The following is a 22371-nucleotide window of genomic DNA, read 5'->3' on the forward strand; positions in this document are numbered from 1 at the left end:
TGGGGACCTCTTTTAAATGCTGGCGGTGGGGAGCAAAGCCTTTCCCCCCCCCTCCGGCCTTCAGAAGAGGTCCAGGAAGGCCGGCGGGGGCCGAAAGGCTTTGCTCTCCACCGCCAGCATTTTAAAAGCAGTCCGGGATAGCAGGGAAGCGCTTCCCGCTATCCCGGACGGATTTTGAAGGCAGACGGGAGGGAGCAAAAACTTTTGCCCCCCGCCGGCCTTCAGAAGAGGTCCTGGACCTCTTCTGAAGGCCGGCGGGGGGCAAATGTCTTTGCTCCCCCCTGCCTGCCTTCCCGGGAGAGCGGAGAAACGCAGCGCGTTTCTCCGCTATCCCGGACGGCTTTTGAAGGCAGGCGGGGGGGAGCAAAGACTTTCGCCCCCCGCCGGCCTTCAGAAGAGGTCCTGGACCTCTTCTGAAGGCTGGCGGGGGGCGAAAGTCTTTGCTCCCCCCGCCTGCCTTCCCGGGGGCTTTAAAATTGCCCTGGGACAGCGGAGAAGTCCTCTGCCTTCCCGGGGGCTTTAAAATCGCCCTGGGACAGTGCTGCCGCCCGCCAGCATTTTAAAAAACCCTGGGACAGCGGAGAAGTCCTCTGCTGTCCCGGGGTTTTTTAAAATGCTGGGGGTGGGAAAAAAGCCCTTGTCCCCCCCCCCAGCCTTCAGAAGAGGTCGGGGGACAGACTGTCCCCGGACCTGGTCTGAAGGCGGTTTCCATAGGAACGCATTGATTGATTTTCAATGCATTCCTATGGGAAACCGTGCTTCGCAAGACAAAAAACTCGCAAGATGAAAAAACTTGCGGAACGAATTAATTTCATCTTGCGAGGCACCACTGTATCATTACACCTGACAATTGCAGGGAAAGGGATTGTTTTAGGGTTCTGATCTGCATACATAGATTCTAAGCAGACATTAAGTCCTAGGTGAAGATGGCCCAGTGGGGAAGAGGGATCTGGCTCCCCACAACTCTTTATGGCTGAATGGGGATTTGATCTCTGGTCTCCCAGATCCTAGTCTGACGCTCTAGCCATGATACCATGTGTTAATCATGCTTTTAGTTTGGCCCAGTGACAGATTTCTGCGAGTGAGGCAGCCTCACGTTTTGTGTAAAGCGGATGATAAAAATGATCAGTAGTGTATGGCGCTGGGATGCCAGACCTATAGCCTGCTTCCCCTATGAAACTTTTATCCACCCGAGAGTTCAGGAGTGAGCTGCAGGCTCCACTTCCCTCAGTGTTGGTAAGAGTGAACACCTGAAGTGGGACCAACAATGCTTATTTGACTTTGGTGTGTCTCAGACCGCCAGAGTAATAGCCCAAGTTTGTTCAATATGACTGCATAAAGCTAAGGGTACAATCTCTACTGCCACAAGACTGATTACCTAACAAGTTGTTACCATCCTTTTTAGTAATGTTGTGAGTGAACTTTGGAAACTTCCTGCAGTTTTTTAGGGGCATTTGGAAAGTCATTTGTATGCCAGTCATGTTCTTGGTATGTAAATCTTTCTCTTACCTTGCACTTTCTAGTCTTACCTGTTATTTTCCTTCTTGTAGTGAGTTGGTTCCTGCATATGATTCAACTACCTTTGTCTTGGAGAACTTCAGGTAGGGACATGACTTACCAAGAAGTGGGATTCTAGCTAGCTTGGGTGCGATGCTGGAGTTTAATCAGAAGTTGGGCTAAGCCTGTTGCCACTGGCAGGGTTTCAATTCAATTGTATTTTATTGTGTTCTGTGCGCAGACCTCTGACTAAGGGAGGAGGATCTTTTATCCCTTGCTAGCTCCTCCTCCTGTTGTTATTCCTCTTGCAGCGACATATTGAAATATTGAACAGAATCTATCTGTTCATCAGATTATTCCCCATCAGAAGAGCATGAATTATCCTCCAGATTGGTTTATGCAACCAGCTCACTTTCCCAGCTGGAACAAAAGAACTGAACGCAATGCTTAATTTGTTCTCTGTGGTAACTGGGGACCCAAAATCTGTTTTTCAGTAGCAAGTGTCAAACTCTGAAGTCAGCGTTTCCCATATCTTATGTTTGCAGGGACTGTATTTATCACCTTCCTCGCTAGAGAGTGCTTCTGAGCACATGCAGAGTGCATTTCACCAGCATCAAATAGCCACAATCCATTTAGAATGAGTGGGGTCAGGCTTTTGTGTTGCTATATATGGGTACCAACATGATCTTCCCCAGAAGTTGTTGGAGTCCCACTCCCATCAGTCCCAGCCACCATGGCCGGTGATTGTGTTTGATATGAGTTACAGTGCAACATCACCTGGAGGGCACACATTGGCTACCCCGTCCTACTGTCTTCTACAAGATAGGAGGGTGTGTACAAATATAAGGAAGCATAAAATTTGCTTTTGAGGTGTGAAAGAGAGAACTATAAGGGAGTTTATAATAAAAACCTTGGAAAAGAATAAAGAGGAGTGAGGCATAGAACAGAACACGGAAATATTTTTGCATAATTGAATGGCTGCTAAAGAAAATTCTAATGGTGTTTATTGAAAGAATGGATCCTAGTGAATAATTATTTTATATCTCCTTAGGTTTGAAAATACACATTAAGGAATGCTTGCTCTAGAGATGACGACCCTCCCGTTTGTGTTGAAAGATTTACTTTAACCTTTGCACTAAATATTTATTTCTCTCAACAGCACTTTACGCCAGCGGGCAGATCCAGTTTACAGTCCACCTCTTCAAGTTTCTGGGCTTTGCTGGAGGCTCAAAGTTTATCCAGTGAGTGTGGCTGATACTGTTAACAAACAGCTACTGAAATCTCGGTCATAACCTCACTCCTGGTGCATTGCGATCCATAACTTGCCCTGCAGTGTTCTATTCTTATGAGTAGTCCCGAGTTATAAATTTCAGAAACCAAAAATGTCAGTCTCTGGGTTAATTACCTGTAACTAATATTTAAAAAAATGTGGGGAAAACATAATGGGGGGGAGTCTTGAAAAAAGAACCCTCATGATTTAATATACCATGGATGCACCAGAAGAAAAGCTAAAATACCTCTTAGTAGGACCATTTTCTAAAAAGCAGCTTGGATATTGCAAGCAGTTTCTGTTCAGTACTACAGATGGATCACAAGCCCCTTATTTTTTAAGCCAATCACCTCTGGTATACTTTTTAATGTTATTTTTTTTCTCTACAGCAGCACTTACCCAGTTTCATGTTTGCCCTATTCACTGCATGGGTGAATACATATTTAGTACAGGGTGAATATGTAAAGCAAGCATGTAATGGCCACAGGAATAAGGCAAAATAAATAAATAAAAGTGGTCTTGCATTGGCAGGCAATGTAAATAATTGCTTATTTATTGCATGACACATCACATGCTCACTGGTTATTCTGAAAGCTTACAATTTTGCTAAGACAAAACCCTTAAAATTGCCTCTGTAGAAAAGCCAAAAATCTGTGCTTAGGATGTATTATGCAGGTTAGGAACTTTGCCAATAGCGTTTATGCAGCTTCTGTTTTCAAATAATATGGTAAAATGGAGGAAAGGAAAAACCTTGCAGTTGTGGCTGCCTGGTGGATAGAACAAAGTGGCAAAGAACAGAAAAACCGTAAGAGGGAGGCCATGCACACCATTTTAGTTTTCTAGGTTTTGGACCTTTATATGCTGCTGATATTATTTCCAAGCAGTGAGGCCTAGAGGAAATATTCCGCTTTTAAAAATGCAAGATGTTTTTCACATTATAATATTGCATTACCACAACACTGAGGAAATCTTTCCAGTTTGTGGGTATAAACGTTTTGTTGAACCACATTCCGATTGTAAGGGGCCTCACTGAGGAGGGGCAACATGTTTGGCTGTTGAGGGCGCTTCTTCACGGTGGCAAATAAGTTAGTACTCCAAGGCTGGAAGAAAAATATCTGCCACTGGTTGTGCAACAGACTGAAGGCTTATGCCTTTTGGCAGCAAATGAAAGGGCAGCCTTCTGGCAGAGGCAACAGGAAGGAAAATATCTAGTCATTTGGGTTCCTTACGCCAATCTATTTGCATGAAGCAGCACTGTGTGACTTTATACTATCTTTTATTTATCTGACATTTTTCTGTCTTCCTCCAAAAAGAGAGCACAGGACAGCTAATGACATAAAGCAACAGATCAATCATAAAAACATGGAAAACATCAAATGGCTGCTTATCAATAAATGCTTAACAGATAATACCTCCCCAACACCAAGCATACCTCAAAAGCCTGATGAGTTATCCAATTGTGTGTGAACATAGCTGATTGCACCTGTGAGGGTGTTTCATAGTGCTGGCCTCGAGGGTGCCCTGTCTTGTATAAATATCTTCCTCACCACCAGTACTGAAGGAGGAACAAGCTGGACCTCTTCCAGTGATGGCAAAGTCTCCGTTGGAAAGTGCTGGGGAAGACACATTTTCTTTTTCTCTCCTGGATCACGCCGACTCCACCTTGTCATGGGAGCCAGGCTGAACATATAACCAACTCTATGCTTGGACCAACGAAGTAGTAAGACAGCCCCATGCTTGTCGTGGTGGCCATAAAGTCCTGATCTGACATGACAAGGCAGCCCTGACATAGAGATTGAAGTCCCCCAAGGATAATATGCTGGGATTCTTCTAATCTATTCCAGAGACACCTTCTAAAGCCCAGTCAGGCTGTGTGGGAAGTGGTATACAAACAGCATCTTGTAAGACAGGGTAGTATGCTAACAGGGTTTACTCATCCCCTCTTCTTTTCCTCCCACACCTTTTCCTTGGTTGTCTCTTGTTCTTACTGGTTTATATGAAAAATTGTTACACACACACATACACACACACAAAATTAACAAATGTGAGAAGAGGTTACCATAAGGAGGAGAAACACCCAAGTTCTGTTTATTTGAACATGCACCAAGCTGCACCCATAGGAGGGGCTAGTGCCTCCGGCGCTATGGTGCAATGCTTGTCTTTTGAGGCCAAAGTACCATAAGACATTTGGGGCTTCAGTGCACAAGTGGTTTCTGTGACGTAAAGCCCCCTCAAACAGATCACCAATTCGTTGATGGTATTTAAGCATTGGTGGTGGCAGAGGGGGGAGCATTCTCTCTCAGTTTAGACTCTCCGGAACGGGGCATCAGGTAAAAGCCCACTTCAGCTGTATTTTCAATAATTGCAGGAAGCTGTATTATGAACTTTGAAATCTCATTTGGCAGGTAGTAGGCATGTTGTAAGAAACTAACTTTGATTTTAACGTTTTTTAAAGGATGGAAACGGAGTGGTGCGAGGCTATTATTTATCTGTGTTTCTCGAGCTGTCGGCTGGATTGCCAGAAACATCCAAGTAAGAACAATCACTGTTTCCCCCTGAGTTTGGAATAGGGTTGCACTCTGTGTCTGTGGTAATGTTGGCAGGAGGAAGCAGGGAGTCTAGTTAAATTATGTGTCTGACCAAACATGAAATGTATGCTCAAACCATGTGATTCTGTAGTAAAGAACCTAGGCAGTATTACTTAGTCCAAACTTTTAGGGGTCTTCACCAAAAACTGTGCTCAATCCAAAAAGTCCTTTTTTGTGTGGAAAGGGCTTTGGTCCAGAAGAGTTTTCTATGAATGGAAATGGCGCGGCAGTTTTTCCAGTTCCCCCTGAGCCCCCCTCCCACAACACTTCCTATTCTGCTCTGAATGGTCCCCAATCTTCTGGAGCGAGTCTTTGCGTATGCTAAGGCAAAGCAGAATTGTTGAAAATTGCCTGCCACATTTATGTTGAGGAAACTTTCCCTTGGATCAGAGCTTGTTTATTTACCTTATTTATACAAATATTTGTATACACAAAAATTCAAATGGATCACCAGCTGACTGTTCAATGGAAAACATTTGTCTTATTGTCTGCATAAATAAGCCTGGTGGCAAAGAAAATATTTCAGCAAATTTTTGAAGGTTAGTATAGAAGCCCTTCCAAGTCTCCAGTCTTCAAGAAAGGGCTAATAACACTGAAGCTCAGTTTTGTGCTGATGTCAAATGAGCCTCACCCAGCTCAGAACTACCAGCAAATCCTACAGATGATCTTGGTGATCAAGCTGGGATATAAAGGTTCTACAAATATAAGGAGTTATTTTGTTTATGGAAGGGCAGATATAAGCCAGTTATGTTAAGAGTTGCAGAATATCAGCACTTTTCTAGACTGCCCTTTAATAATAATAATAATAATAATAATAATAATAATAATAATAATAGTAGTAGTAGTAGTAGTAGTAGTAGTAGTATTTAAACCCCACTCATCTGAATGAGCCATGTTACATTTTTCCAAAACTCTGTGGATTCTGTGGCCAAAATTATATGCCTGGGCATCCATCTATTGCCTATACTGTATCAGTCATGCAAATTCAGCACATTTGCATATCTCTGATTTAGCTAGTCATGGGGGTGATGGAGAGGGGGGAGAAAGAGAGTTGTACATCTCAGAATCTTTTTCAGCCACCTTCATTTTCTGAAAATTCACTAGGCATTTCCTGCAAAGGATAAGACCATCAATGGCTACTATTCGCCATGATAGCTATTTCCCCTCCATTGTTGGAGGCAGAATGCGTCTGAATACCAGTTGCTGGGAATCGCAGGTGGGGAGAATGCTGCTCCCCGTCTACCTTACGTTGTCCTTATGTCCTCCTTCCAGGCTTCACACTGGGACAGCTGGCTCTAGCAAGGGCTGCTAAATATTTTATTGGACATTTTGAGTGTGTGCGACTTTTGGCTTAAATGCCCTCTGCTTGTGGGGAAAGTGGCTTAAGTAATGTAGTTTCATGGTTATATTTGGCAAGAAGGGAATATTTGACAGAGGTGTTGTGCTGAATTTGGTCTGAAGAGCTCTGTTAATTGCTGTGGGAAATCGATTTCAAATGCAGCCAAGTGGCTGGCCAGCCTGTCTTTCAGGTGAGCTAGAGGTTACCTGCCAAAAAATTACCATAGATGCTAGGTCCTAAGCAGCTTTTTAAGCACAGCTGATTCAAAGGCTTCAAAACATCCACAGCCAGATTGTGTCCTTGACAAGGAACCAAGCCTGCCACTCCCGTCAGTCTGAATCTGAGCTAAGAGACCTGTGGCCCTCCCAACATGTTGCTGAACTACAGTTCCCATCATATCTAACAATTAGCTATGCAGGCTATGCCTCATGGGAATTGGAGTCCAATAGCATCTGGAGGGCCAAAGTTTTCCCGACCCTGATCTGAATAGAAACCCTGGTCCCCAATCCTAGTTTTTCCATTTAGATTGCTTGAGTTTTGGGAGGTAAGATACAGCTAATAAATGTGCTTTTTTTGAAAAGGTCTGTGAAATAAGATGGGAAGGTTGGTTATGGGTTTGTCGCTTCATATTTTAAATCATTTTGATGGTACAGTTGTACCTTGGTTTTGAACAGCTTAGTTCATGAACAACTAGGAACTCGAAAGCTGCAAACCCGAAAGTAGGTGTTCCAGTTTGCAAACTTTGTCTCAGAAGCTGAACATTTTTGGTTGTAGACAGTTGTAGCCATGGTTGCACCGGTTGTTCTTACCCTCTTGTGTCAGGTGTGCCCTCCAGATAAGATGCTGGACTCTCAACAACCCATCAGCTTCTGGCTGGCGAAGGTTACAGTGGGCCACCATGGCTGTCTGGCATTGGTTGTTGCCTTAGTGTATACCCTTATCCATGCACCCATCACATCAGCATTTTTTAAACATCCCAGGGAGATATCTATGGCCTCACTGTTGCTAGTCTTTGAAAAAAGGCTGAAGACACACTTATTCAAGTCTGTGTTTGGCTGAATAGTAGTGCTGCTGTTGTGGTTTTTTATTTAGTTGTATTGTCATGTGACTTATAGGTTGCCCTGTGAGGGCAGCCATGCATTGAAATGCAGGTTTGTTTTTTGTTTTTTTAAACAAAACTAAAAGCTGGTAGAAAGATGACATGCTTGCTATTTGATTGAAATTTATTAATTAGTGAAATGTAACTTAGGATAGAACCAACAATTACTGTAACAAAGCTCAACAATTATAATATAATAATAATAATAATAATTTTTTATTTATATCCCGCCCTCCCCAGCAGACGCCGGGCTCAGGGTGGCTAACAACAATAAAATAAGACAACATTTTAAAATCATTTCATTAAATAATAATAATAATAAATAAAAAATTACTTCAAATCAAATTGAAGGCAACCAGTGGGTAGAGTTCTGAGAAAATTGCCAAAGGAGGGGGTCAGGCTGTGCCCTGGCCAAAGGCTTGGCAGAACAGCTCTGTCTTGCAGGCCCTGCGGAAAGATGTCAAATCCCGCAGGGCCCTAATCTCTTGTGGCAGAGCGTTCCACCAGATCGGAGCCACAGCCGACAAAGCCCTGGCTCTGGTTGAGGCCAGCCTAACCTCTCTGTGGCCTGGGACCTCCAAGATGTTTTTGTTTGAAGATCATAAATTCCTCTGTGGGACATACCAGGAGAGGCGGTCCCATAGGTACGAGGGTCCTAGGCCGTATAGGGCTTTAAAGGTTAAAACCAGCACCTTAAACCTGATCCTGTACGCCACCGGGAGCCAGTGCAGCTGGTATAACACCGGGTGAATGTGATCTCGCAGCGAGGACCCAGTCAGGAGTCTCGCTGCGGCATTCTGCACCCGCTGGAGTTTCTGAGTCAGTCTCAAGGGCAGCCCCACGAAGAGCGAGTTACAATAATGCAGTCTGGAGGTGACCGTCGCGTGAATCACAGTGGCTAGGTCAGGGCGAGAGAGGTAAGGAGCCAACTGCTTAGCTTGGCAGAGATGAAAAATGCCGCCTTTGTTATAGTTGCAATCTGCGCCTCCATGGAGAGGGAGGTGTCGAAGATTACACCCAAACTCTTAACGGACGGTCTGGCACTAATTGCGCCCCCGCAAGAGATGGGAGTTGCCCCCCCCAATCCCATATTGTCCCGACCCAGCCAAAGGATCTCTGTCTTCAAAGGATTTAACTTCAACCGGCTCCCACGTAACCATCCAGCCACAGCTTCCAAACATCTGATCAGTGTGTCTGGGGCCGAGTCAGGATGGCCATCCATCAACAGATAGAGTTGGGTGTCATCGGCATACTGATGGCAGCCCAACCCAAAACTCCGGACAAGCTGGGCGAGGGGGCGCATAAAGATGTAACTACATAGCTGAAGTAACTACATGTTCTCCCCCTTTTTGCCACTGCCTCATTCCCCTTCCACTTCCTCCTGTGTGAATATACAGAATGTAAGCCCCTGGGGGGTCGGGCCCTGTCCTTTCATTCTTTGCAAAATGCCATATACATGGGTGGCACTATAAAATTAATAGATGTTAATGTATGGTTCCACATAAGGTCAAGTCTAGCACTGGGTGATTTATCTTCCGTTTACCTGTGGCATTTTTGTTTTGTAGGTATGAATACCGTGTGGAAATGGTCCACCAGTCCACTAATGATCCTGCTAAAAATATCATTCGAGAGTTTGCATCTGATTTTGAAGTTGGCGAGTGCTGGGGTTACAACAGGTTCTTTCGACTGGACTTGCTTGCTAATGAAGGCTACTTAAACAGGCAGAATGACACCGTCATCTTAAGGTACGGGAGAGGCCTACTGCGCAAGTGCTGTAAGGGTGCAAGATGACCACAGATGGCTTTTTGAGGGTGAAGAGTAGGAAAAGGAACCTCTTGGCACTACATCCTATATGGTGGGGGAGCAGCCCTTGCCTCACTCTATTACTGTATGTAGTGTCATAATGGTGAGAGGAGTTCAATTTAACTTGTTTAGTAAGCCTGTCTCTTAAAAGGTTCTCAAGAATTTTAATTGAGTAATCATTGCCCAATAAATGTGAATATTGGCTCGACCTCCAAGTTGGTGCCTTTTGATGTATGAGGACTTTGCAGCTTAATAGATGCAAGCTACCTGTCACTGTTACAGGGAAGGGTATTCTCTAATATAATTTTGATCTCTGTTACAGTAGCACTTCAGAAGCAAAATAAGCATCAGTAAGCAAAGTGTAACCTTTAAGCTTTAGCTGATTTAATTCACTGATTTAAATTAGCAGCCTAAATTTTTAGCAGCAAATGGGATGAAGCTAGATGGCTCTGTCCCTCCTTTCAGATTCTTCTTTAACGATGGTGACACAAGGTTGCTGTCGCAGCTTTGTAGAGAACCCAACTGCTAATAGAACATGCATTATTCTTGTATGGGACTTTTGTAAGCATTGTGAAGTCTTCCCCTCCTTCTGCCCCCCACAAGGTTCCAGGTGCGGTCACCCACTTTCTTCCAGAAATGTCGGGATCAGCACTGGTACATTTCTCAGCTGGAAGCTGCTCAGACAAGCTATGTCCAACAGATAAATAACCTTAAAGAGGTGAGCAGCATTGTGACACATGAATGCTAAATTGAGGGACAATGCCATTAACTATAGTGGGTGACTGATATTTTGGGGGGCAAGTGTATTGGGCTAATTTGAACAATGAAATCATGAACGTTAGTGTGTTGTGCTTGTTTCCCAGACTGCTGAGGGCTGAGGAACCTTTCTTATTTTCTGTATTTTGAAATTGGAAGCATGTTTCAATTTACACTTGGGTCCATGGGAAGTTTTCTTACGTTGAGTAATAACATTGGTCCATCTAGCTCAGTACTGTCCACATTGAGAGGCAGCAGTAGTTTCAGATGGGGCATTCCCATTACTACCTGGAGATGCCACTGGGGATTGAACATAGAACCCTTTTGCATGCAAAGCATGTGCTCTACCCCAGGCTTCCTCAACCTCGGCCCTCCAGATGTTTTGAGACTACAATTCCCATCATCCCTGACCACTGGTCCTGCTAGCTAGGGATCATGGGAGTTGTAGGCCAAAAACATCTGGAGGGCCGAGGTTGAGGAAGCCCGCTCTACCCTTTGTGCTGCAGCATCTTTCCAGATGTGCAAGAGCTGTTTGCCTTTAGAAGGACCTACCTCTGAATTTCTGCATGAGTCACTGATCTGGGTGTGCTTTCTCAAGCAGGTAACGCTGCTGCATCTGGAGTGATTGATCCAATCACATCCAATGTAGAGATGTGTCAGAGCTATCTGTCTCCAGGAGAGGCTAATTGGAAAGAGAAAAGTGAATCAGGAGTAGATGTGGTGGGGTAATCTCTTTGGGTACGTAACTTGGGCATTACAGCTCTTGCTGTCAGTCACCATGTGGTTTGCGAACAACTGGTTTAGTATCACAGTTGTACCTTGGATCTCAAATGTCTTGGCTCCCGAACAAATTGGCTCCCGAACAATCAAAACCTGGAAGTGAGTGTTCCGGTTTTCAAACAATTTTTGGAAGCCAAATGTCCTCAGCTTCTGATTGGTTGCAGGAATTAGAAGCCACACTTTGGTTTCTGAACGTTTTGGAAGTCAAATGTACTTCTGGAACAGATTCCGTTCGACTTCCAAGGTACGACTATATAAAGAATGTTGGCTACATTAAACCTATGCCTTCTGTTTTCCATATGTGTATGCTTTATTTTCTTTTTCTTTTTTAAATGACAGAGGCTTGCAATCGAGCTTTCTCGTACCCAGAAATCCCATGGCATGTCTCCCCCTGATACTCACCTCAGCCCACAAAGTGATGATGGTCCAGAAGCAAGACCTAAGAAGTCAGGATCAAACTCTGAAGTGCATCTTGAGGCTGTGGCCAGCACAGCATCTGCTAGAGAAGCAAAGGATGACGAGGAAGAGAAAATACAGTATGAAGACTTCAATGTAAGAATCCTCCTCTCCTGCCCTGGTGAATTTGCAGTAATGACCAAACATGAGATCATGTCAATGGCCCTTTAGTCCAGCATCCTGCTTTCACAGTGGCCTACTAGATGCCTCTTCTGAGAAGCCCAGAAGAAGACGCAGAGCACAACAACAACAACACTCCTCATTTGTGAATCCCAGCAACTGGTATTCAGAGGCACACTGCCTCCGATGGTGAAGGGGAGAACACGGCCCATGTGGTTATTGGCCACTGATAGCCTTCTTCTCCATGAATTTGTCTGAGTCTCTTTCAAAGCCATCCAAGTTGTTGACCATCACTATTTATTGTGGGAGCAAATCCCGATGCATATAGATCAGCCTGTGCTAATGGAGAGGGGTTGTGCTTGGGAAGCAGGAAAGGGTAGATCACAGGTACACATCTGAAAATAAGTAGCCAACCTGTTTTGCTAACTGTTGCTGTGTTGTTTGAATTTCAAAACAGATTACATGCTGGGTGGTACTGAGGGACATCTGGTAAAGGAGCCTTTTATCAGTGCTGAAACACACACCCTTTCAATGTCTGTGCCCAGAGCATGCAAATCAGTGTTTAGTGTTGCTGAATTCTACTATCTTGCATAATGTATAATGTATTCTGTTTTTGGTAGTCGTAGAAACCTTATTCATTGACCACTACCTTGGCTTTGGAGATTTCAGAAGGCAGTTTCAGACAGACAGTATCTGTTTTTAATCAATAAGACCTAGAAAAATTGTTTTTTAATCAAAGTAGAAATTCTCAGGGAGCTCAGTTCTGTACCTAATACCATGCCTTCCTTCCAAGAATGAGGATGTTCTTAGGTACTCTGTCCCACTTACTTACAGTTAGCAAGCCAGTAGACATTACTCTTGTTCATTCCATGCTGTGAGAGGAAAGTCCTGTTCTGCCATGCTCCAGGCATCAGCAGATCTCTGATTCTGGAATAGGGCCAGCTACCCTCTGGAATTCTGGGGGTATGGGCAGAGTCCTGTGTGTTCCTGGCTTACATAGGAATATAAGAAGTGTCTGCTGGATCAGACCAATGGGCCATCTAGTCTAGAATCCTGTTCCCACAGGGTTCAGCCAGATGCCTGTGAGAAACCTGCTTCCAGAGTTCCTTCTTTCCAGTTAACCAGCTAAACATTAGTGTCACTGCTTTCTCTGTACCAGGATAACCAACATGGTCCTCTCCTAGTGGTGTGGACTCCATAATCCCCTGACTGTTGGCCACGCTGGCCGGGGCTGATGGAGGTTCTTGGGCTACCAACTGGAGAGCAGCATGTTGGCTGCCTCTGCTCCGCACTGCACACAGAAGCATTATTTCAGAGCCATTTTTGCCTACTCTTAACTGCAGCATGAACTCTCAGATGGGGACCTTGATGTCGATCTTGTTGGGGAGGACGAGGCAAACCACCTTGACGGCAGCAGCTCTTCAGCTAGTTCCACAGCGACCAGCAACACAGAAGAAAATGATATTGATGAAGAGACCATGTAAGAGACCCTGTTCTTGTTCTGCCATCTTTGTTGTCTGTTGAAATGGAAGCCCCTTCCATTTGGAGGCGGGGTGGGAGGGGAACTCCTACCCTACATTATTGTTGCTCCCAAGGCAGCTAACAAAGCATAAGGAAAAATGAAACACTGTAATAATTTTTTTATCTATTTTATTTATTTAACAAAATTCAGACAGCGCATGGCTGCAATAAAACCTGTAAGCAGTTTGCAAAAAAAACCCCAACGTAATTATCAATAAAAGGACAGGTATTGAAAAACATTCAGAAGATAATGAAAATCAACAAGCTAAAAAGAGATTAAAATTCATGTCCAGTTCTACATGTCTAGAAAGGCTTGCCTAAAGAAAAATGTCTGGAGAGGCAGCACAGAGGTGCAGAATAAGTATTGTGTGGCACCTGTAACATTGAAGCAGTTTGCACTTACAAATATTTGGCTTCTTTCTAAGACTACATGCCTGTACATTTCAAATGTGATGTTTATTCCAGTGGTCTTTGCTTTTAATAGAATGAGGGTTCAAGGGCTGAGAATTGTGATGAATGAGCATTTTTAGCACTGGGGTATTGTTTATGAGTTTTGTTGGGGTTGTTGCTATTAATTTTTAATATCTTTTATTTTGGATCTAATGATTTATGTGGAAATTGTTCAGTCTGGTTGTGTACTTTTTGATGTTGTTAAGCTTGTATTTTTTATATGTTGCAATCCGCCTTGAGCATGGTTTTAACTTTGGAAAGGTAGCATGCAAATAAAATGATTGATTCATTGATTGATTGAGATAGCAGAATGAACTGTACCACTTCAGAGTGTAAGTGGGAGATGAAGTGGATATTTAACACACTTGTGGCCATGCAATCGAACTTGCCCTCCGTCTCCTCTCCCTATGTGCCCCCTAAAATCTGTTCTGGGGGTTCCCCAAGCTATCTAGAACAGATTTGGGGAGGGTGCAGGGGGAGAGGATGGGGGAATTCTGTTGTGGAAATGGAAATGTTAAAGGGTAGAAAAAACAAGTCTTTCTGCAAGGAGAAAACTAGCAAAGCTAGAACCTTTTGGATACCTACCTTGTAGGGAGTATTGAAGTAGCTGAAGGGGTAGAATCCATTCCAGCATCCTGGGACTCTGCTGCTTCATTCTGCTGCATATATAGACTGAGCCTTAGATGCAGTACTTGAGTGTTGTAAGTACATGCGTGAAAGAGTGTTTTTATCCCATAACAATGAATTTGCTAATCTGTGCAGTTTAAAATCTATGAAATTCTTTTAAGCACAAGTGATTTTTCAGAACAAAGGCTTCAAAGGAGCTCTTTGTTTTTGTTCAATTTGTTTCTTAGGTCTGGGGAAAATGATGTGGAATACAATCACAACATGGAGCTGGAGGAAGGAGATATTGTCGAGGAGGCAGCTTCTGCCGCAGCAGGTGCCTCGGGTATGAATGGGACCCTTTTTCCATTAAACTGCATCTTAGTATACGGAGCCTGCTTTCCACCCTTCTCCTTGTTCTCTCACTGCCACGTCAGAGGCAGCGCAGAGCTGTGTATTCTGCAGGATTTTCTATTTTTGGAACTGCTGCATCATGTACCGTATGTGGAGATTATTGCAATGTAGGGCAGTCTTCCCATTGGCTCACAGTCATGGGAGGTTTGCAGCTGAATTTCCTTAAGGGCTTTAAAAAAATGCATCAATGGAGTGCTGACGCTTCCCAGTCTTCTTTTTTAAAAAGAAAAGAAAAAAAGTACTCTTAAGTAGAGCCAGTGGTTGATTTCCTCTTTTGCCTTTTACTCATTTTCCTTTTCCCTTGGGAGTGTTGGCACTTTATCTTAAACAGTGTGATCTTACTGCATAAGCTTCCTTACTGGGGTGAGGAAGGGATGAAATGTATGAACCTCTTAAGTATCAAGTGGAGAGGAGTCCAAGGGATTAGTGCCTATACATTTGACTAATTCAGACACAGATTCTTCATCTGCGGCTGGGATTTTGAAAGCTCTTGGAAGGTTTCTTTTTAAATAAGCACTTAAGATACCAGTTCTAGCAAAGATCTGTCAATTATCCTGCTGGGAGGGAAGCGTTGATGGTGTTGTATTGCAGTTCTCCTTATAACTGTCTAAATCCTATTGTGGCTCAGATAGCAATCACAGGCATACGACAGTTAAATTATACCTCTGTTAGAATTCCTTCTGAGCCAGGAAATTAATTCATATTTAGCTGATTAATACCACCCCCTTTACAGGAACAGAGGTGGAGGCATAATGTCTGCAGAACTAAGTGATTGATTGTGTTCCCTAGCCTTCTCTTTTTAAAAGTGTTTGCTGTCTGTAAAATCCTCCCTCACTGGTGTCTGTCTGTAACCCACTCAATTCTGAGGAATCTCCAATTTTGCTAATTGCGCGTTCTTAATCACCTGCTTTGCCAGAGCCCCTTAGTGGCTTTTTATATGGGTGTTTATTTTCCCCATTCAACTAACTTACAGCTGGCAAGTAGATACACTGTTTCCCTGCACAGACTTTTGCACCAAGAGTAGTTTGGCTACAATCCTGTCAGACACACATACTGAATCCGCTATTTGGGAGAGTGGAGCTTGGCAACTGCAGCGGACGGGGCACTGCCCCACCATCCTCAACCTGCCTTCAGCCAGCCTCTGCCTGCCTGCCTTCTTACTTACAACCAATCCAGGGAGCGGTGCTGCCTGTCGGCTTCCTCCTCCTTAGTGTTGCCCTTGTACAACTCAGTAGGGAGAAAGGTGGGAACAAAATTAGAACTATTAGAGCCAGTGTGGTGTAGTGGTTAAGAGCAGTGGACTCGTAATCTGGTAAACTGGGTTCGCATCTCCGCTCCTCCACATGCAGCTGCTGGGTAACCTTGGGCTAGTCACACTTCTCTCTGAAGTCTCTCAGCCTCACTCACCTGACAGAGTGTTTGTTGTGGTGGGGAAGATGAGAAAGGAGAATGTGAGCCGCTTTGAGACTCCTTCGGGTAGTGATAAAGCGGGATATCAGATCCAAACTCCTCTTCTTCTACTACTCTTCTCCTGTTGGTCTCTCTGCCTTCCATCTCACCAGTCCCAATGGGTGGCAGCCACCCCTGACTTGAGAAGGCCTCCACTTCTGAATGTGAAGTGCTTTGGACATTCTTAAAGCATTATAGAAACACTAAGCATTCTTCTCCTCCTTCCAGGTGGGAGCCACGGCTATCCCACTGCAAGCAGCCGCATGTCCAGGAGGGGAGGGAGCGCACTAGGCTCTTCAGCCAGTAGCAGCTTACTTGACATAGACCCTTTGATTTTAATTCACCTGTTGGACCTGAAGGACAGGAATGGGATGGAAAACCTGTGGGGCCTGCAGCCGCGCCCTCCTGCTTCACTGCTGCAGAACAGAGGTGAGTGGATGGAACCTCCCCCTCCCCCGCCATCCAATCAACAGCATTAACAGGATGGAGCTTTCTGAATGGGTTCCTGTTCAAATTGCTTTGCTATACAGTGGTACCTCGGGTTAAGTACTTAATTTGTTCCAGAGGTCCGTTCTTAATCTGAAACTGTTCTTAACCTGAAGCACCACTTTAGCTAATGGGGCCTCCTGCTGCTGCCGCTCTGCCGGAGCACGATTTCTGTTCTCATCCTGAAGCAAAAGTTCTTAACCTGAAGCACGATTTCTGGGTTAGCGGAGTCTATAACCTGAAGCGTATGTAACCTGAAGCGTATGTAACCTGAGGTACCACTGTACTTGGAATGGTTTTTAATGTGAAACAACAGAATGTACTTCAGTCATTCAGTTGTGTGTTTAAGTCAAAACCTTTGTGTGTCTTGGAATTGGCTGCTAAAGCTGTGCAATGCTAGGTTAGTGTCTGTCACATAGGGTCTCTTTCTGGGAAGGATTTATAGTCTGCACTTGTTTTCCCCAACCTCAGTTCTGCCCATCCTCATCTCCTAAGATGTTTTAGACCATAACTTCCATCAGCTTCAGCCATCATGGGCAATGGTCAGGGATGATGGGAGTTGGAGTTTAAAATATTTGGAGGGCACCGGGTTGGAGAAAGCTGAACCCGAACCTGAACCCTGAAGACAACCAAGGGGGTGTGCATGAGGTTGGGTGTAGGCATTTGGCTTAAACCAGATCTCTTAGGGATTTTATCCAGTGTTGTCCACATAACTTACTGTTGTCCAGCTTAAGAATTCTCTAATACATTCCAGTTCTGTTTTCCTTTAGTAGCATACTTGCTGCTGCAGATGCTTCTCCTTGGTGTTGTTTGAGTTGCCTGCAGTCCATCTGAGCTCTTAGAGAGGCAGGCATGATCTCAGGGCAAACCAGCCATGTTTGCCATATTTTCATCTGTCTTTCAAACACTGGAGATGTATCTTAGCCTTAACTGGGCACGTGCCAGAGGAAAGGTGACCTAACCATACACGTCCTTTTGTTGCTACAAACCAGTGAAGGTCAAACTTTAATGTTTTTATTTTGTTTGGAGTTAATTGGCCTGGAGCCACTGATACCTGGTTTCAGGTCACTTTGAAGCAACCATTTTGTTGACTTTAGAGAGCAGAGGATAAAATGATGATCCATCTGGTACACACACACACAAACACACGCGCACGCGCACGCACACACACACACACACACACACACACTTTTTCTTCTTTCCATAGCAACACCTCTTGTACTGTCAGCTCTAAAGATAGGAAAAGAGAGAGAGAGAGAGGCTGGAACAGAACTTGGCTGCTGCAGTCTGGCAAAATTAAGCAGGCTTCATGTTATCAGTAGAAAGAGAGGTGGCTAAGTGGCTTGTGAAGTTATCCAGATTCGTAGGCAGGGGGATAATGACAAGGTGGCCACTGACAAGGGAGCTCTAAATTTCAGCTAGGAGTGAGGTGATGGGGAGTGAACTTTACTGCCGTTTCCATCACCATGTTTCGTGGTACATGTGTTGTGATTCTTTGAGTGGGCAGAGGAAGAGATCTGATTATATCGTGTCTTGTTGGAATGCAGCTGGGATAACTACAGCAAATTTAAGGACTTAAATGAGCATTCTGATGTATATCCAGATGCACATTCTGAGCAGAACCCAGAGCTTCAGAGCAAAGGCAGTGCAGCTTCAGTTTGCCTTCACTGATGTGCCCGCATGGCCACATCTGATTGGTTTCCAACCGCATTCACTTTTGCTGTGCAGACTGCATGGTTTGTGCTGGTTCTGTAGTTGCCATCATGTATGGTGTACACAGAACAGCCAACAGAATGAAATCATGAGCTCTGTGATTGTGAAACTAGCTGGGGAGCAGAAAAGGCGTCTTCCGCGGCGCAAGGCCCAGGTATTTGCTCTCTGTCTATAGACATTGTCTTGCTGGGCTTCTAACTTTTTCCCTCCATTTCCTCTCTGTCAAGCATCCTATTCTCTCAAAGAGAGGGATCAGCGGAGGCACCAGGCCATGTGGCGTGTTCCGCCAGACTTGAAGATGCTGAAGAGGTTGAAAAGCCAGATGGCTGAAGTCCGCAGTAAAATGTCAGATGTGAAGAACCAGCTGTCGGAGGTCCGGAGCAGCAATGCTTCTGATGGGCCAACCGCTTACTCGTTTCCTGGTGACCAGGGAACCTTGGCTACTTGTGGGACGGAGAGCTACAACAAGCTGCAAGAACTTGGGAGGGAGCTGCTGACAAAATCATCCCTCTCTAGCTGCTACATACGGAATTGTAAGTGGGGAAGGGGGCTTAAGTGTCCCTTTTTTGCAGAATGGGGTCTGTCTGCCTGAGAACAGAAGTATGCAGCCTTTCTATAGCTTAGCCGTGAGTGCGCCTACTCTGAAGGTGGCAAAAGAAGCTGATAGCACGCACTCATGGTTCCATTGGAATGGTTTTAAATAAACCTTTCCAGCCAGACATTTTGATTTGTGGATTTACATGTCCAGCAGCTTGGAAGCCTATATAGTTTTCTGATCCAATTTCAAACCAACTGCGCCTGTACTGTGAATGTTAAACAGCTCTTGCCAAAGCAGCCACCATGATGGTGGTTCTCTTGAGGGTTGTTTTTACTCAAGTTAGTGGCCTCCTGGGATTCTAAGAATTCCAGCCCTGGGGAGTATTGAAACATGCAAGTGTTGAAACAATCCGAAAAAAGACTTTCAGATGAGGTTCCTCATGTGGTGTGTTTCTGGTACTTCACACAGAGCAGAGCAGGCCTGCATAACTTGATCTACCAAGCCCGGCACATGCCTGAGCCTATTGTGGTGTTCTCCAGGCGCATTCCATGATGTTGCAGTCCTGTGTAGGTTGAAAGATCAGGCGGGTTATTAAGCTGCCGGGAAGCTGTGTTCTGCTTGATAGACTGCAGCAGGCAGGCCTGGTGTAGAAATCATTCATTAGAATTTAAATGAAGCAAAACCTTCAATAGATTGATTTGATTTATTACAGTCACAGACCAATAAAAGTTGATGCAAACAGGTTCATTTACATAATAAGAGAACAGACAGAGGAGCCGAAAGGGACTTCTTCCTTTACTCTCTGCTTTCTCATTTGTATTGAGGATAGAGATAATTTAACTAATGTATGAAGAATCATCGCTTACACAGCAAGATAACAGGATTTCAGCGGGTCTACTGGGTAGAGAGTTCTTAATAACAATTACGTAGGAGCCTCTTCATGTACCCAAGGATCATAGGCTGCTTCCTTACCCTGGGTCAGGCCCCTCATCTCAATAGATGAATATTATCTACTCTAACAGTAGTTCTCCAGGGTCTCCAGCAGAGACAGGTCTTTCCTATCTGTGCTTCCAGAATATGCTTTTAGCTAGACACCAGAAACTGAACCTTCTGCATTCAATGCACGTGCTCACACTGAGCTGTGCCCCCACTAGATGCTCTGTGATCTCCCATCCCCAGAACTGGAATTACGAAGCTTTTAATCAGTTTAGGTGACAGATGTGCTTTGAGGTGCTCTGGTTTAGATACTAAATAACTTCCGTTGTAGCAGCAGTTTTCAATGATGGAGAGTAATTAAACTTGCAGAGTGAGAAAGGCATGTGGGGAGGTTTACCCTAAGAAAGGGAATGTCCCATCTCCCTGGGGGGCAAGTGGGATGTCACCCTCATTTTCAGAGTCATTACTGAAAGGTGTGATAATGGTAACATTAGTTGGCATATCTTTGTTATTTTTTTGTTTTTTAATGCTGGTTATTTTAAATGTAGGTTTCCTTTTCTAAATCTTGCAGCCACAAATAAGAAAATTCATTCAAGCAAAGCTAGTCGAAGTGGAGCAGCAGGGAGTCTGTCTCTGCGAAGAGCAATGGATTGTGGTGATGGAAATCTTCACTTGAAGGGAGATTGTCAGATTTCCTCTGAAGGTATAAACAGGTTGTGTGTGTGTGTGTGTGTGTGTGTGAGAGAGAGAGAGAGAGAGAGAGAGAGAGAGAGAGAGAGAGAGAGAGGAAAGAAAGAAAGAAAGAAAGAAAGAAAGAAAGAAAGGAAGGAAGGAAGGAAGGAAGGAAGGAAGGAAGGAAGGAAGGAAGGAAGGAAGGAAGGTTTTCCTGGTAACTACTGCATATTGAGATTCCAAATTGCTGTTAATAGACCTTACAGTTGAGCATGGGTAGCCAACATGGTGTCCTCCAGACTCCATCATCCCTGACCATTGGCCATGCTGCCTGGGGCTGATGGGTGTTGAAGTCCAGTGATGTATGTAGGAGACCCCAATGTCTACCCATGCGATAGAAAGTTGTTCATAAACCAAACCACTCAAAGAATCCAGGCTTGACAATATACAGTACTTTCCAAAGCATGGATTGTGTGCTGCAACATTGGGATCCCATTGTGATAGCCTGGGTGGCCGTGTGACACACTTGCCTTGCCTTTCCATAGGTTGCCTGGGAAACCCAAAGCCCAGCAGTAGGCATGGCTCCCCCAGGTCCTTGACCAACGGCTGTGCCTCAGAGCCATTGTCTAAGCCCGAAGACAGGCAATGTGAAGTCTCAGATTCTGATGTTGGTGCATGTGGCTTAAATGGCATAATGCCTGTGGAAAAGGCCAGGAAAATAACTGCTGTGGGGTAAGTTTGTGTTGCTCAGTTAGCCTGTTTGTGGCTTCAAAGAAAGGAACATCATTTCAGTCTCATCTTGTGGCTTTTGTAGCATATTTCTCACCTTGGGGTCCCTCTCTTTCCCATCCTCTGCTTTTCACTCTTGGGAGATGCTCAGTAGTTAATGCTACATATATAATAAATTTACCTGCACTCAGAAAACCACCATATATTGAAAGTAGCCCATGTTTTCTCTAGCATGTGCCTGCTTTACCTTCTATTCATTGAAAATGTTGGCTGACGTAGTGTGCTTGACAGGGGAGTATTTGCAGAGGGGCAATATGGTGGGTGATCCTTTGTAAAAGACTGATAGCCATGTAAGGCTTTGGGGCCTCAAATTGTTGTCTGTAGGTACCATGGCACCCTCAGGCGCTCCTTTGGTGCCTGGCAGGGTCCCCTGCCCCTCCCAATTTTTTATTGTTTGTTCAGATTGCACGGGTGACTGCTTTTTTATCTTTTTGGGGGGTTTATTTAGGTGGGTTACCTGTTTGGAGTGGGGGGTTCTGAACATAGCCACTTTTTATTCTGTGAAATTGATATTTTGGGGTGCCTATGAAGGTTTCTTACAACTTCCAAATGTGCCTCCAGGCTGGAGTCCCAGTTGCTGGAATCACAAGCTGGGAAAGTGTTGTTGCACTCAGGTCCTGTTTGCAGCCTTTCCACAGGCATCCACTTGGCCTCTGTGCAAACAGGATGCTGGATGGGCCATTTGCCTGACCTGGCAGAGTTCTTCTGTTCTCCTTACTTTCTTACGTAAAAGTTTGGGCATGGAGACTTGACCTTCTAGACTTGGTAGTTGTTGTCTGCATGATTTCAGTTTAACCCCAGCAACCAAGTGCCTTTTTAAATAACAAAAGCTTGAGCTTCTTGGCAGTACTAGCTTAGCACTGAATGTCCTTGGCTGCTTTGTAAAACCTGCCCTGCCTCTTCCTCTTAGACCCAATTCAAATAGATGCCGCGTGGAAACAACAGAGCCTGCTGACTTAGAAAACAACACGGAGGCTGGAGAGCTGCAGGTGGTGCTCTCTGAGGGAGCCTCAGCAGGGGCAGAAGAAGGTAAACCCCAGGCTGTTTCGGTTTTGCAGGGAAACGGGCCCAATAACTAAAAAAGCAGGAATG

General features: G+C 44.6%; 1 protein-coding gene across 3 annotated transcripts in view; it reads left to right on the forward strand.

Moving 5' to 3' along the window:
* TRIM37 (tripartite motif containing 37) overlaps positions 1–22371 on the forward strand; it is a 40511-nt gene that overhangs the window by 12361 nt on the left and 5779 nt on the right. For all 3 annotated transcript variants that reach the window (XR_014163236.1, XR_014163237.1, XM_081890274.1), the window contains exons 11-23: positions 1551–1601; positions 2657–2738; positions 5223–5299; positions 9359–9538; positions 10200–10314; positions 11472–11684; positions 13052–13188; positions 14534–14628; positions 16374–16574; positions 18572–18877; positions 20390–20521; positions 21036–21222; positions 22190–22308. Coding sequence is in view for 1 of the 3 variants with exons in the window: in XM_081890274.1 (XP_081746400.1) it covers positions 1551–1601; positions 2657–2738; positions 5223–5299; positions 9359–9538; positions 10200–10314; positions 11472–11684; positions 13052–13188; positions 14534–14628; positions 16374–16574; positions 18572–18877; positions 20390–20521; positions 21036–21222; positions 22190–22308 (1895 nt within the window). In the remaining 2 variants the exon portion in view is untranslated. The remainder of the gene's footprint in view (positions 1–1550; positions 1602–2656; positions 2739–5222; positions 5300–9358; positions 9539–10199; positions 10315–11471; positions 11685–13051; positions 13189–14533; positions 14629–16373; positions 16575–18571; positions 18878–20389; positions 20522–21035; positions 21223–22189; positions 22309–22371) is intronic.

This window comes from Podarcis melisellensis (genome assembly GCF_964234715.1).
Source record: "Podarcis melisellensis genome assembly, chromosome: 15".
NCBI classification, from domain to species: domain Eukaryota; kingdom Metazoa; phylum Chordata; class Lepidosauria; order Squamata; family Lacertidae; genus Podarcis; species Podarcis melisellensis.